This window comes from Poeciliopsis prolifica, unplaced genomic scaffold, assembly GCF_027474105.1.
Source record: "Poeciliopsis prolifica strain line A6 unplaced genomic scaffold, Auburn_PproV2 SCAFFOLD003, whole genome shotgun sequence".
NCBI classification, from domain to species: domain Eukaryota; kingdom Metazoa; phylum Chordata; class Actinopteri; order Cyprinodontiformes; family Poeciliidae; genus Poeciliopsis; species Poeciliopsis prolifica.
The window spans coordinates 11,897,179-11,912,439 of record NW_026562378.1 but is presented as its reverse complement, the minus strand read 5'-3'; the positions used below and the strand labels follow the sequence as shown (position 1 = coordinate 11,912,439).

The 15,261-nt window shown below is 38.2% G+C and overlaps 2 protein-coding genes across 6 annotated transcripts; one reads left to right on the top strand and one right to left on the bottom strand.

Annotated features, from left to right (window-relative positions):
• Window positions 1–18: 18 nt before the first annotated feature.
• LOC129356549 (zinc finger protein Eos-like) lies at window positions 19–6,350 on the bottom strand. Of its 4 annotated transcripts, XM_055026148.1 has the most exons (9): window positions 5,878–6,103; window positions 5,284–5,341; window positions 5,086–5,190; window positions 4,725–4,979; window positions 4,187–4,354; window positions 3,946–4,095; window positions 3,609–3,740; window positions 2,535–2,666; window positions 19–2,462 (listed from the first exon to the last, which is right to left on the bottom strand). In XM_055026148.1, the coding sequence occupies exons 2-9, from the start codon at window positions 5,321–5,323 to the stop codon at window positions 1,792–1,794; spliced, it is 1,653 nt and encodes a 550-aa protein (XP_054882123.1). In that variant the 5' UTR covers window positions 5,324–5,341; window positions 5,878–6,103; the 3' UTR covers window positions 19–1,791. The 4 variants fall into 4 exon arrangements, with proteins under 4 accessions (XP_054882123.1, XP_054882117.1, XP_054882110.1 ...); XM_055026142.1 differs by lacking the exon at window positions 5,878–6,103 and adding an exon at window positions 6,265–6,350 and having other exon boundaries at window positions 19–2,666; XM_055026135.1 differs by having other exon boundaries at window positions 19–2,666; window positions 5,878–6,104.
• On the top strand, window positions 6,141–15,050 carry rhebl1 (Ras homolog, mTORC1 binding like 1). Of its 2 annotated transcripts, none has more exons than XM_055026166.1 (8): window positions 6,141–6,232; window positions 11,144–11,215; window positions 11,302–11,369; window positions 11,526–11,608; window positions 12,354–12,410; window positions 12,497–12,544; window positions 13,437–13,518; window positions 13,595–15,050. In XM_055026166.1, exons 1-8 carry the CDS (start codon window positions 6,220–6,222, stop codon window positions 13,685–13,687), a joined length of 516 nt encoding a protein of 171 aa, XP_054882141.1. In that variant the 5' UTR covers window positions 6,141–6,219; the 3' UTR covers window positions 13,688–15,050. The 2 variants fall into 2 exon arrangements, with proteins under 2 accessions (XP_054882141.1, XP_054882137.1); XM_055026162.1 differs by lacking the exon at window positions 6,141–6,232 and adding an exon at window positions 8,005–8,447.
• Window positions 15,051–15,261: the final 211 nt, after the last annotated feature.

Here is a 15,261-nt window from a genome sequence, read left to right as displayed (position 1 = left end):
ATAAAGTGGAGATGAGGATTATAATGTCCAAAAGCCTTTAATAACAGCAATAAACAGCCTTTTCCCAAATGTACAAATGTCTGAATTTTCCTCTCGCTGCTATAACCAAGGAAAAGTGCTTTACAGTAGCAAACAAGTGGTTCTTTGGCCCAGCTATGGGGAAATTATTTGGTGCTGTACTGAACCACACTAATACCAAACAAACACGTTGCCTTAAACCGTTATTTTTCAAACATTTTATATTTCAGAACGTCTGCATATCTAAACAACTGTTAAAACTGCAAGAATCAATGAACTGGGATCAGTAAGACAAAACAGGAACTTCACAACACTGGCACAACCACTAATATTCATAGAGCATAAAGTGGCTGAGTGGGCTCAATTTAATTCATTTTAGAAAAGCAACATTGTTTGAACCTGGACATAACAAAACTAATGAATGAAAAACTGACAAGGGAAAAGACTTGAACCATGATCACAAGGTTGAGGCCTGAGTCAGTCTTGAATTTTAAGAACATTTTTCAAAACTCTTTGTTGTAAGTGATGTCAATCATTCCTGTTAACTCTGGATTCAAACTGCCTTCTGGACAGAAGATTGTGCTTTAACCACTAAAAGGTCCAACAACCCTAACCTGAAATCTTCCAACTTTCATAACAGGATATCTGGTTAAGTTTTGCTAAACAGGGTAAACATTTGCTGAAAAAGCCACAGAGAATCTACAATGCATGAAATATGAACAAAAATCAGAACGCAAGTGTTTAAATCATTCTGTAACTTGAGTCTGGCGTTTCCAGCCTGGGGAACAAGTCAAAAGGCACAATACAATGACAGAACATCAAACTCATCTTAAATACATCATAAATAGATTTGTTATATATTAGTGTTGGATCAGGTCTTAATTTATGTTTCAAAGGGAAGTTCTGAACTCAAACTCTGGCAGTGATAACTCAACCCCTTTCAGCCTTTCAGACGCTTTTTCCTCACATTATTTTTCAGAGAGGTGCAGAACATGAATATATTTCTATAAAATAATTTAATATCATCAGATTTCTGGCAGGTATCAGTGCAAACAAAACAGTCAAGAGAAGAAAACAGATTCATACATTATTCCTCAAGGCATCAACAAACAAAAAACAAAACAAAACAAGGGCCTTCGTTATTCACTTTTAAAACAAAACTGAGGGCCGTTCAGGGTCGTTCTCTCACACACACCAATACATACAAACACAAATCTCTTCACTTCACCTCTTGTAAAAACCAAAGTGCATTTCTAACATAATATAAAGGACAACCCCTTCCAATGTTTTTCGTTAGCCAACATGGACGTGGTTTGGAGAAAATAAAGTGACTGCACAGGATTCCTCCAGTATTAAAGAAACGTTAAAGAAAAAGCATCAACTTGGAATGAAGAATTCATTTCTTTAAAGATTTCACCATAGCCTTTCCCGGGTTAATTCTGATGAGGATTTGTCTACCATAATTTGTGCATGCAGTTTGAATCCTGAAATTTGGTGCAAGGCACGTCTGTGGATAAAAGAATGCATTTCTTCCTTCTGCACTTTGGAACACCTTTAATGAAAATGTACTTTAAATACTTAAATGACTCATAAAATAACTAGAAACCCTACTACAATTTCATTTTGTGCCGGGATCTGAAACATTCAGGAGCGGCTTCTCGGCGTCGGTGACCCCTTCAAGCTCATGTGCAGATCAAACCAAGCCAGGTCCTCGTCTGAGTGGGGGGGGGAGGGAAAGCTCTGTGTGAACAGAAGGGCGGTCGGGGTTAAACCTCAGTCTGTAATGTGCTCGCCGCGAACAATGTGTGAAGAAAATTCGTATCTATCCTTGCTGCGGTAGCCACAGATGTTGCACTCGAAAGGCTGTCGGAAACCGTGGCAGCCCATGTGGATGGTAAACATGACGTGGTCCAAGAAAAGCACGCGGCAGTGCTCGCAGCGGAACGACCGCACGGCCCGCCCTTCTGCATCTACGACCCGGAAAGTCTCCCTGGAGGTAGAGGAAGGTGCCGTAGGTGAGCTGGAAGTCGGAGCCGGGGCGGGAGGCGGAAACGCCGGGTGTCCTCCATCTTCTCTTTCCAGCTCCCGATCTTTGGCTCGGCTGGGGCTGCGTCTCTCCCGGCTCCTGTGGCGTGAGGCGGGAGGAGGTCTGGCAATGTGGTTGCTGGAGTGAAGGAGCTGATGCCCGTTGTTACTGGGCAACGTCGGGACAGGGGCCGTGCTGTTGCAGGGCTCGTCCGGCATGCTTTCCGTGTCTGTGGAGTCCTGGAAACCATTGCTAGGTGACGGAGCGTGACTTCGGCCAGCAGGAAGGTCTTCGTGGCCCTCCGCTGCCTCCCTCCCCCCAACAACAACCGCTCCAAGCCCAACTCCGGCACCAGTGCAATCCAACCTCGGGCCCAGAGCAACGGAGGTGTGAGAAGAGCTGAGGCTCGGCCGGAGTTCTTTAAAAAAGGATGGATGAGTGGGAGGAAGGTGGAGAGGCCTAATGGCATCTGATAATCCTCCTCCATTACCTGCTGTGTACTCTGCAAGGCTGGCGAAGTGAGGGGCTTCCAGGTCCCCGGCTTGCACGTCCTCGCCTTTATCCAAGCCAGCTGTCAGGTCGTAAGGTGCATCCCCAATGTTGAGGTGCATGTGCTTCTGTCCTGCAACATAAAGACACACAATCTCTTGATATAATATGCAGTTCTATCAAATAAGTTATTACCGAAACTTTCAGTGCATTCTATGCAATGCTTTACAAAAGCATTTAGTTTCCTGAGAAACTTTTGTTCCTAATTGTTTCTTATTACAGCCTTAAGGATGACTTTGCCTGGCTGGATGATGTGATGGACCAAAACAAGCAAAGGCATATTTGTGCAGGGGAAAAAGAATACACAAGGTTTTTATCTTTTTTTTCAAACAAAAATCAGAAAAGTGCGGCGTGCATTGGTATTAACCCCACCTCAGACCATGCTTTATGTAAACACCTCTTGCTGCGCTGATAGATGCCAGTGACTTTCTTCCAATTAGCACAGCCAAAGACTGAAATTCTTGCCAATTCCTCTTTACAAAACAACTCGAGGCCAGCCAGACTGGATAGAGAAGGCCTATGAACATCAACTGTAAAGTCTGCTACATATTTTCAATTGTATTTAAGTGCAAACTTTGACTAGACTACTCTTCAACCATTCCATTGTCAATCAGTTGTACTTTAAATCCTTAAATGACTCATCCCTTCACAATGTTTTGCAATTTTGTGTTGATCCATCATAAAATCTCAGGTTGTTGGTTTTAAAGTGGAGCTGCACAATATATTAAATTGAAATCATCATTACAATATCAACTACGTGGATGCGATATACATGTGAATAAATAAAGAAATATAAATTTGTTTTGCTTTAGTTAAATCACTAAAGTCCTTCCTAGAGCACATACGTTTGACTACCAGAAACAGAATTTGGAAGCTACTTCAACCCCCTGGAGAATAAATACAGAGGACTGGCAATCCCATCAAAAAGGCAAATTTGACTACCTGGATTTACACTTGCAGCGAATATTGCTTTGTTAAATCCCTAAAACCGTCCACACTGAGACTAATTGCTCACCTACAAATTTTTGTGGTGTGGATCTTTTGCGTTTAGTGACGCTGTTGGCGAGCCGATCGATAAAAGCCATCTTGTCTGAGGACGGCTGCAGAAGAGAGTCTGGTACAAACTCTAGCTCTCTCATCTCCTCTCCTGGACAGAGTACAAACACACTGTTACGTTATTTTAAAGTTTCCTCATAACTCAGACAGCGTTTCTTGTGAGTCCTAGTTTGCTGTGGAATCTAAAACCACATTTTGGGGTTTCAGGCAATTATGGAAGGAGGATTGTGTCATCAGCTTGTGAAGGAGTTTCTACGGTCACCATTCTGTAAGAGGAGTGAATGCCAGTACTATACCTAGATTTTGAGCACTGTTTGTTGGTTGGGACTCCAGACTTTGTAGGTAACCATGACAGCGCTCTTGGTGTTCCTCCAGGGTGCTTTGCTGCTTATAACTACGGCCGCAAAAGCTGCATTTATATGGCTTCCCTATGGTTGGAGAGGACACTAGAGGCAGAGGAGGAAAACAGTTATAACGCAGACTGATTGAAAGAAAGAAAACAACAACGCACACTTATCAGGTATTAAAGTCTTCTACCTGCATGAGTGCGTAAGTGTCCAGTAAGGGCATCTCTTCTTCGACAAGCATAGCTGCAAAAGGGACATTTAAACGGCTTCTCTCCTGAGTGCAGCTTGATGTGGCGGAGCAGGTTACCTTTTTGGGTGAATGAGGCGCCACACTGGTTGCACTGAAATGGTCTTTCCCCTGTCAATTGTAAAATAAGTTAGCACACGTTGAAACTTGAAAAGCCGAATAGAGAAGGCTAAATTTTTCACTAATGCAGCAAATCGAAATTGAAAGACATTAATTCAATATGGCTTCAATGAAAAAACCACTTCCATTTTGGAAAATTTGATTTTTTTTTCTCTTAGAAAATAGAACAAGTAATCATGTTTAGAAACTCCAAACTTTTTTACATTCCTACCCACACTTTAAAAAGAAAAAAATATAATAAAACAACGACTCCATACTTTTAAAAACGGTATAAATCCAGCAAATATCTTAAATTGTTTACACATGATGTGCTTTTTTGAAATTCTTACTTAAATGTTTATGGTTTAAACACATTAGTCACCTGTATGGCTGCGTTTGTGCACCATGAGAACATTAGGCCCGATGCAGATCATTCCACAAATGTCACACTTCAGCTTTCCGTTCGGCAGTCTGGTGGCTCCAGGCGGCATGGTTTCAGAGTTCATGACTTCTCTGTAGCCTCCGCCAGACTCTGATCCCTGTCCTGAACCTCCATCATCTATCCGCTCAATTCTTTCGTCTTCATTACCACGTCCTACGTCTTCGTCACTGTACAACTCCACTTTAATAGAGTTGGCTGCAGAGGCACGTGAAAAATCAGACAGAGGAAACGTGACATTAGGTAATCAATCTTGTTTATTGAAATGCTCATGTAAACGAGAATAGTTTAACTTCTCACTCACCACTTAGAGACCGTCTAGGAGAGTTGTCCTTGCTATTTGGGGTGCTTACATTTGGACCTCCAAGGGCCCCAGAAAACTCTCTTTCCAGTGATGATTCCCCACTACCTAAAACCACAAGCATAATAACTGTGGAGTCCCACATTTAACAAGCATGCCAGTGTTAAATAACATGGCAGCTTCTACTAAATAAACCTTTACCTGAAATATAGGATCTGCCATTACAGTCATCAACATCCATACTAGTTCAAGCTGAATCCTGAAATTATATTTTGTTAAGGTGAGTTTTTTTTTTCCTCAAACATAATTAATCACTGAACATCATTGCATGTCAAACACTACTTAAGCATTAGGGAAACAGATACGTTTTACAATTGACAGGCGCGGATCAGCGAGTTAAAGAAACACAGAGGACAGATCTAATCTGGCTTTTCTAGCACTTAACTACAACACTCCTAAAGCACACAGTTTCTGTGCGACGATTGACGGATGCACTTTCAAATCAATCATGTTTGTAGATTAGTTTATGTGGATCAATTAATCGCATTAAAGTAGATTACTGGCAGCTAGGTGAGGTCCACTTCTAACTTCACCAAAGCAGACAATTCAGCAAATGACAACTTCAAAAAAACGTAATGAGCTCAAAGTTAAGACAGTCTATATCAGAATTTGTTTGCGTCTAACTAATCCGATCACGGACCAGAAAGTCAGCGTTTACATAACGGTGAGGATGAGGTAACCTAAGTTTATGGCCTTGGCAGCTAACGTTAGCTTACTGCATGGGATGGAAATTACCGTTTGCCAAGTTAGCTGAACTCAACAGCAAGACGTCTGTTGGACAGTCTGACATCATCGGCAGCCTGATAAAACTCAAAAGAACAATGATGCTAGTAAGAAATAGAAGTAACGGCGCCAGAACGCGGCATTGCGTTATGATACTAACTGGGTAGATGTCGCTAAACTGAACACACTACTCGGCTCGACGTCATGTTTGAGGCTAACACAACAAACAACCGTTAGCCTGTCAGTGTTTCTTCAGCGGTTGCTATGGCAGCCGCAGCCGCAGCCACACCAACAGCTGCAGCGAGTCGGTTGGCGGTTTGACTGTTTCGACACGGCGAAGACTGACGACTATAAATGCCTCTCAAAGGTTGTCCGATTCTTAAAGACTTGGTATATTACCTGTCTCTGTCAAGGCCGTTTCATTGAGGTAAATCGGATTTTTTATCTGCCTGTTTATGACGGCAATATTCACCGGAAGAGTAGTTATCTAGGTTGAGATAACTTCCGGATCACGTTGGGCATGTCGCTTCAGAGCAAGGCTGTCATCATTGACTTTGTACACTTTTTAAATATACATTTCATAGTTTCTCTACTATCACGATCAGTTTTGAAAAAGATTTTTTTTCTTTGTAATTTACATTTTAATTTTAGATAGAAATGACATTTCAAATACCAATGGAATTATTTTTGATTGTATGTATCAGTGTTTGTGGCAGCAAAAAATGTTTTGCCATAAATTCAGAATGCTTTCAACTGCTCACTGTAATCTTGAGCTTCCTCTACATTTTTTCCCCTTTGGTCACATTTAATTGTTTCTAGCCAGTTTTAAAGTCAGACAAAAATAACTATTGTACCTTCAATACAAAGTTTCATTTTCAAATGATGATTTCATTTATTAAGGGAAAACATTGTTCAAACTAGCCCTGTTCGAAAAATGAGAAGTCAGGTATTGACAGTTACCTCCATTTTTTAATGCATATAAGATGATTGATGAGACAGTGAAGACCAAAACTTAAATCACATATTACACACTTGCTTTTAGAAATTAAAATTGAGAAATAAGGTTCAGTAAAAATGTTTACAGTCTTATGATCGTTATTAGTTTTTTATATGTAAAGTTTCAGATTAGACAACCATTAAAAGCGAAGCTCCAGGTCTGTTTAGTTCAAAAAAGTGTATTTTTTTGGTGGTTTTTTGGGAGCATCCTTTAAAGAATTTGTCTGAAATGTTGCTTGCTACTGGTGTAAATAGGATTGTTAAATATCAAACGTATCGTGTTTGATATTTGGTGGTTCAAATGTTTCGTGGGCCACTATTTCATCCGCATTATGTATGATGGGAATGTGGTCACAAAAGTTTGAGTAGATATGGTGGAATGGCAGATTTAGATTGAACTTAATTTTGTCCTGACTGATGATGTCCAGGATGTCTCAGTTTCTCTGGAGACAGACGCCATTGCCATGTGACCCAATAGTGATATGCAGATATTGACATTTGGATGGAAATTTATGTTAGAAAATACTAATAGAAAATTACACAGATCGCTTCCAAATCTAAATTACAATACAATGCTTTTTTACTTAAATTTTTATGTTACTGTATGTATACAGTTCTTATTGTTGCAATCAATCACTTTATGCATGTTTCCAATGGTATTGTTCACTCTTCCAATAATCAGTGGATCAATTAGTCAATGGTCCTGTCATTAGAAACATACTGGTGAAACTATACACATTTATCTGTGCTTTTAGCAAATAGCAACATCTGGCACAGAAATAGATTTTCAATTCAAATAAAATCTTCCCTTCATACTATAAGAAAAAGGAAAATAAATAAATAAAATTGATTTTTTTTCCTCCAGATTAATGTGTAGTCTTCTAACTTATCTTTCCAAACACTCCATTATCATGGAGGCCAACTGAGTAAACACGTGTTCATGTTTGTGTTCTATAGTATGAGTTTAGTTGAGTTCAATATTTGTAATCTAAAAAAAAAGGAGTTCTTTGATGTTGTTTGGCGTCTGTCTGGAACAGTCTGAAAAAGGATAGTTGTCAGGAACTTGCTGGGACGTCCAAAGAGTGACATCTACTGTACAAACAAGCCTGAAAGCCCGTTCATGTCATTTCTCTGACTCATCGGCTGGTTTTACGACGGTGCGCTTACACAATGGCAATTTCCGTCAGTTTGACTTGCAGCTCGCGACCGCGTTGAACTCGCCTTTTGTGTTTACGGTTGTGTTTCGAACGACCTCGTTTCCCGCTACAAATCTCGTGTATGTGTTCACGTCCGAGTCGGATACAGAACCTGGGAGCTCTTCGAGTTCGGCGCAGGGTGTTTTTGGTTCGGTGAAAGTGCGAAAAACCCAGCTTGAGGCCCAGCTCGGAGAGCTCGAGCGGGGCAGAGCTCCGAAAAGTTTGTTGTTGTCACGTGACGCGGGACGAATGTGGCGATAAAAGTTTGTCCAGATCGCGAAACTTGTCGGCGCATTACCCTTTTCAGAACCCGTGCAGCAGATTTTTTTTTTACCACGATGCCTCAACCAAAATACAGAAAGATCGCGGTCATAGGTTACCGGTCCGTAGGTGAGTACAGCTGATGTCAGTGAGCTAGCAGGCTAACATGCTAATATCCTGGCTTTGTTTTCTTTTTGAGTGTATCTACCTGTCTGCACTAAAGTCTTGCCTACAAGCTTATATATGCTTTCTGTATTCATATTCCTAATATTAAAGCTAAAATCTATTAGCTCTGTATTTTCTGCCATATGCTACCTTGTGTGACACTAAATGTTAGCTCAGCAGGTGTTATTCGGCTACCAAGAAGCTTGTCGTTAAGAATTTCAACCATAGCATCCAATTCACGTATCTACCCTTCGAACACTGTTCGTATCTTATCCCAACTGTTTCTGTTTACTGATATCTCGATGTTTGTCCTTTTGTTGCATCACTGTTTCGGGCTTAACTCGGAAAATGTTTGTTTACTGTTTAAATAGGCACAAGGTTGCAACGCACTATCTTTTAACACCCCACTCAAGTCTAAAACGGAACAACAAACCATTGTGTCCCCCGCCAGTGTTAAACGTTTTCAAAAGCCGTGAATTTTGAACGAGTTTTTATACACGTGTGTTTCATTGATCAAATAAGGATTGTCATCACTCCAGTAGCTTTCATTCAGCCTCATCTTTAAAATGGCTTTCTGTTTGCATGTCAAAATAAACAATTAGACTAAAAGAGCATATGTTTTTTTTAAAGTGATGGTTAAGATAGTTTCAGTGTTTAGTTTAGTCTCAAAGATATAATTCAGGGTTAAAATAAAAAAAGTAAAACATTAAAGGCCGAAATTACACCAATTTTTTAATTTTCAGATGTAGTGGTTCAGTTAATTTGTTAAAGTGCTTGTATTGTTTTGATTTTCGTCAATAAAAACTATAACTTAGAAAACATTCTCCATTTCTTTTACAATAACATTGATAAATCTTGACGTTAGAAGTTTCTTCCAATTCTTTGTGAAATTTGGGACTTGTGTGGGATAAATAATATCAACAGGCCTGTCACTATGGTATGATAAATTGTCCCAGAACCTATTGAGATAAATGATAACGTTGATTTGAGAACATTTTTTGTGTCATTATTACAGTAGTAATAATGACACAAAAATTGAAGAACACATTCTCAAAAATCAATAAACTTGAAATTCTAATCAACATTTAAACAGTAGAACTGGAGTACATTTGGAATATCCAAGAAAAATAAAGAAAACAACAGCAACAACAAATAAAACAAATCATGAAGTCTTTGTAAATCATAAAATCGGAAATCCTGAAAACTGGGTCTCTGAATAGAAAATACAGGAGAGTATCAAAGCCAAAAGCATCTAATAGATGTGCAAATTAAAAGAGGTCAGTGTTTAGTATTACTATTTTATTTTTAAAACGCTGAACCACTGTTCAGACTCAGGGAAACTGTTGGTTCACAAAAAGTGATAGTTCCAACTAAAACACCAGACTGAAGACTTTTACCATTCAGTTTTTGGTAAAATTAGAAAAAAATTGATAAATCAAGCAAATGAATATTATTGAGTTTCTTTAAATTTATCATGCCATTAATTGATCTATTATTTATTATGACAGGCTGAAGCATCAAAGTTCTCAACGCTACATTTCACATGGTCACCCAGTTCGCCCTGGAAGTATTCATTCAGCCGCTGGATTCTGATGGCACCTTTTGTTCTGTTGTTAGTGACAGTTTTATATTTTCTATCAAGTCTGGCATAAATGTACTTGTGGACACAATATCAAAGTAGTTGAACATAATTAAATTCTCTCAAGATACCACACAGTAATTTTTGACTGACTGAACTCTGAGCTCACTTTTGGGAATCAGTACAGCGTTTTGGTCATGTCTATTTTACAGATCACATTGATTCAATTTAGCCACAAGACGAGAGGATATGTCCTTCAAGTAAGGCAGATGCGTGTTGATCTTTATAAATTGGCTAATGGCAACAAAAATGAATCCTCTGTAAGAATCAGAAGATTTAAAACAAGTGGATGTGTGAAAAACAGAGTTTTTATGATCTGAGCTCATCTTGCCTCCAGATATGGTGAGTCGATTAGTGAGAGGTAAAAATATTTCAAATCTCAGTGCTTCTCAGTGTTTCAGCTCTTTTCTATTTGAAGCTAGACTTGTGTTTGACACACCGGCAATTTTCTGAGTAAATCGTCTCATCGACAAAGAGCCAAAACCGGCTCTTCTGGCTATTGAGACATTTTTCACTGACAACATTCCTGACTGTAATCCATGTCACTGTAGAGAAAATGACAAAATCTACTGCTAAAATTTCCACCAGAAAAATAGACAACTCCAAAATACTCCTCAGTTCAACTTCTAAAGCTTTTGCAACATTTTTGCACTATTTTCTGTAAAGACAGGCCGACTGCCCTTGTTCTCTTTAATTCTAATTAACGCTGCGCTTTTTGCAACAAGTTGAAAGAACACTAAATTAGATATTGACATTTAATTTTTAAAAACCTTGGATGCTTATAAGGACATACATTTCAATCAAATACTTAGTTTTAAGTCTCGCTTTCGTAAAGATCCAGCCTACTTTGTTTGGTGGAAAAAAACCCTAAAAATTGGCAGCTAGTTGCCAATTCTTTCTTTTCTGTCATTAGGTTATTTTTTTGTATTTTGCATTTAAATGCTGATTATCAATCATGAATGAACATCAATTATCATTCAATCGTTTTGTTTTTTAAAAGTCTGCTGTGCTCTTCATGCAGGGAAGTCGTCTCTTACGATACAGTTTGTTGAAGGACAGTTTGTCGACTCCTATGACCCAACCATTGAAAACAGTGAGTGATTTTTATATTTGCTCAGTTGCAAGAGTTCTTTATGGTTTAATGTGAAAATTGTAAAAACTGCTCTTCTTTTTCTTAAGCGTTTAACAAAATGGTGAACGTGAAAGGTCAGGACTTCAATTTGCAGCTAGTCGACACGGCTGGACAAGTAAGTTGCTTAGTTGTTGCCATAACTGACCTGAGTGATTTAAACTGAATATTTCTGACTCATAGGCCTACTTGTCTTTTGTTTGCAGTGTTGTTTTTGAAATCTTCAAGACTTTTATTTATAAATGTAATGGAAATCCCTATTCTCCCTCTGTAGGATGAGTACTCAATTTTTCCACAATCCCACTCAATGGACATCCATGGTTATGTTCTGGTCTATTCAGTGACTTCCATGAAAAGGTCAGTGGATGGCTTTGACAGTTACTTTTATTTCAGTAATAAACTTTGCATTAAGAAGACTTAGATCTGTTTCAAGACAGAAATTATTTGGGTTTCATCCAGTGTTTACTGTTGAATCACATCAATAACGAGTAAAGTTTAAATTTTAGTTCATCTCAGATTGGAGTTTTGTTGTTTAGCTATTTATAAGCTGTCCATCGAGAAGACAAAATAGTATTTTAAAAAATATTTATTTATATATATAAAAAATAAATATATTTATTTCCTAAATCAAACAAGATTTTGTCGGGCCCAAAAGAAATCAATGATACTTTATCTTAAATAAAATGACATTCTGCGTATGTTTGCTTTAAGTTCTAATCGGAAATCCTGGAAACTGGGTCTCTGAATAAAAAATACAGGAGAGTATCAAAGCCAAAAGCATCTAATAGATGTGCAAATTAGAAGAGGTCAGTGTTTAGTATTACTATTTAATTTTTAAAACGCTGAACCACAGTTCAGACTCAGGGAAACTGTTGGTTTAGTGTCACTGTTGCTTCAAATGCTGCAAAACAACTATGATGCTCACAGTTAGAGCATTTCATACAACTAAGCAGCAAAAACTCATGTTAATTAGAATTAGACCATGAAGTAATTTATGTCATAAGATTCCCATTTAGTTAGTCCTGTATCCAAATGTTGAAGTGTTGTTAATATTATTCTTCCAGATCAATGTTTAAAATAACACTGCCTGTCCCCTGTCCAGTTTTGAAGTTGTGCAGGTTCTACACGACAAGCTGCTAGACATGGTTGGCAAGATTCAGTAAGTCCAATCAGTCCCTTAAATTCTTTGTAATTAAGAAAATTTAAAGTGTATATTTGTGCAACTTGAGCTATGTTTCTTTTCAGGGTTCCAACTGTTCTTGTAGGAAACAAAAAAGATCTTCACATGGAAAGGTGAGTATTGATGTGATTATTTGGTTTAGGCTACAGCTTAACTATTGTTATTTGCTTCTCCTGCTTTCATAGAAGCTGTTTTCATTCCTACTTTGAAGTGGGAGTATTTCATAACATGCCTGGATTATATGATTGCTTATCCAGAATGCATTATGGTTGGTTAATCATAGAAACGCTGAAACTCATCATTAGGAGAAATAGCTTAAATTGGTGGTGAAAACTCACTTAAAGAAGCAATCTTTAGAAACCTAGACAATGCGAAGGTCAGTGGTGTGATTCTTCTCAACAGTCTTTAAACAGAAATGCATTATTGCCATCTTGTGGTAGCAATAATATATTGAAATCATGTGCTAATCGAAAAATGCTAACTTTAACAAGGCAGAATTTAATTTATTAAGTTAAGTAACTGCCATACAGTCTCTGAACAGAGATCCTGACACCTGAAACTTAAATTTGTTGGTGTTTTCAAGTTTTTGAAAGTGCTTGAACTTTAGAAAATGTGCTTAAAATTGCTACTAAATATATCTTGTGTTTCAATCTAGATCTCACAATGTTTTGATTTGTACAGCTGATGGAAAAAAAAAGAAACAAACGTTTTTTTTGAAGTGAAGAAATCTGGTGTAAGATTCATCTAGGTTAAATTGAATTCTATGTTTTTTGGTAGAAATTATACATGTTTAAAACTGGCATTAGCTTAATTAGCCAAATTCAAGTTATTGCGTTGTAGTTTGACTGGAACTCGGGTTACAAATCATTAACCAAAAGGATTTATATTTATATATTATATTTATTTATTGAATTCGGTCATGGGAAGGTTTCGAGGACACTTTTTGAAACAAAGAACCAATGACATGTGCTCACTTCACTGTGCATTTTGTTGATTTGTTTCAAGGGTTATCAAACCAGAGGAGGGGAAAAAACTAGCCGATTCCTGGGGAGCAGCATTTATGGAGTCTTCCGCCAAAGAAAACGAGGTAACAAACCCTTAAAGTCAACCCTTGATGCTAATCCGTTGTTCATGTCTGACAAAGGCTCTTGCTTGAAACGCAGACTGCCGTGGAGGTTTTCAAGCGAATCATTTTGGAGATGGAGAAAGCTGACGGGAATGCACCTCCGGAGGAGAAGAAGTGTGCAGTGATGTAAAGTTTTATGCAGGACACCAGTGAGCTGATTTACTGAAGACATGAGGCACAACTTCACCAGCTTGCTAACGGTGGCCTCATCGATGCAGCAGAGGAACGTTTGTTCTCCCCTCAGAATTCAAGATTGATTTACATAGCAAAGCAGCTGCCCAACAAATGATACTAGATCCCAGTAATAGTAACCATGGAAAGAAAGAAATACCTAGAGCAGGATTAACCTCTCAAAGAAGCATCTTCACTGGATACTTTAACGTTCAAATGCATTCTGGGAATAATTGTGCTTCTTTTTTTTATTTTTTATTATTATTATTATTTCCAAGGACTGGTCCATGATTTCAGCAGGTCTTTTTGACAGAAATGCAATCACAGTTCACATTGCTTTAAATGTGGTCACTATTCTACCAGCACTCTGTAAGAAAAGAAATCTCACTGGGGTTTCTCAGTTCTCACTGTAATTTTTATCTGCTCATCCTCAGGTACCTCTTACTCATGATGACGCGTCGTCATGACACCGATCTGTTATTGTATATTTCACTACGCGGATACACAACGCTCATATCTATAGCATAATTCCTCCCCATTCATTCTGATAAGGCTGTTATGGACAGCACTTGTAGGTGGAATAAATATTTTCTAATTACAAGTTAAGCCCTTTATATACAGTGTAACTAGAATCTTAGAATGTGATTTGGTACTTTGGAAAATATCTGGAGCGACTCGAGCCGTTGCTTTCCGTTTTTCTACACAGAGTATACTCTTAGATTATCAAAACTAAAAGGATTCATAGATTTCAGTTTTTGATTTGCATTTTAGTATTGCAAAATACTATGAAGGTGGCCACGGAGTTAGTTTAGTGAATTTTAAGTTGATGGCTTTAACATGCTTGATAAAACCCAACCATAGTGCCTGTAGCCTTTCTGACAAATGGTCACTGTCAAACACTTGAAATCTTTTCTTTTTGGCTTGTTTTTACAAAACCTGTAGCCTTACAGAAATCTAATGTACAGCAATTCTGTTTGTTTTATCCTCAAAAGCCTTGTGTTGTAGCTGTAGTGAATACTTCTAACTTTATAAAATGCTTTGCCTAGATAGTTAAATGGCGGATAACTGATGATAGTTGAGCAGAGGCTGGTGATGCTGTGTCTTGTGCCTTACAGATGTTCAAACTCCTTCATCTGCTTCCTTTTCTTGACTCAAGGTGCTCTTAAGTTTTGTTTTTTTGTTTGTTTGTTTTTTTTCCTTTGACTTGACACCATAGGTGCAGGTGTTGTGCACCTGAACACCAGTATATTCCCCTGTGGGTCAACGGTAATTTAGAAATCTTGCTGTAAACTGTTTTGTAAATAAACAAATCTGTCACTTGTTGGATGTCCCTGATTTTTCTTCTTTTAGATGCCAACATTTATTTATGATATGCATGAGGCTGTGAAATTAGTTGTGTATTCTTACAAGTCACATTAAGGATGTGGACTTATTTGCATCAGTCTAAGCTAAAGGTATTTAATAAGCAAATACAAGCTCAGCTACAAGCACAACAGTCAGGTACCACCTGACTCAAGTCCTGGACTTTCTACT

Bases quoted from the DNA above. Each gene is read 5' to 3' on its own strand.
- rhebl1 (XM_055026162.1), top strand. From the start codon at position 8,396: ATGCCTCAACCAAAATACAGAAAGATCGCGGTCATAGGTTACCGGTCC. The intron at 8,448-11,143 runs GTGAGTACAGCT...CTCTTCATGCAG, and splicing joins CATAGGTTACCGGTCCGTAG to GGAAGTCGTCTCTTACGATA. The intron at 11,609-12,353 runs GTCAGTGGATGG...TCCCCTGTCCAG, and splicing joins TCAGTGACTTCCATGAAAAG to TTTTGAAGTTGTGCAGGTTC.
- LOC129356549 (XM_055026142.1), bottom strand. From the start codon at position 5,323: ATGGATGTTGATGACTGTAATGGCAGATCCTATATTTCAG. The intron at 5,191-5,283 runs GTAAAGGTTTAT...TTGTGGTTTTAG, and splicing joins TGGCAGATCCTATATTTCAG to GTAGTGGGGAATCATCACTG. The intron at 3,741-3,945 runs GTATAGTACTGG...TACTCTGTCCAG, and splicing joins AAACAGTGCTCAAAATCTAG to GAGAGGAGATGAGAGAGCTA.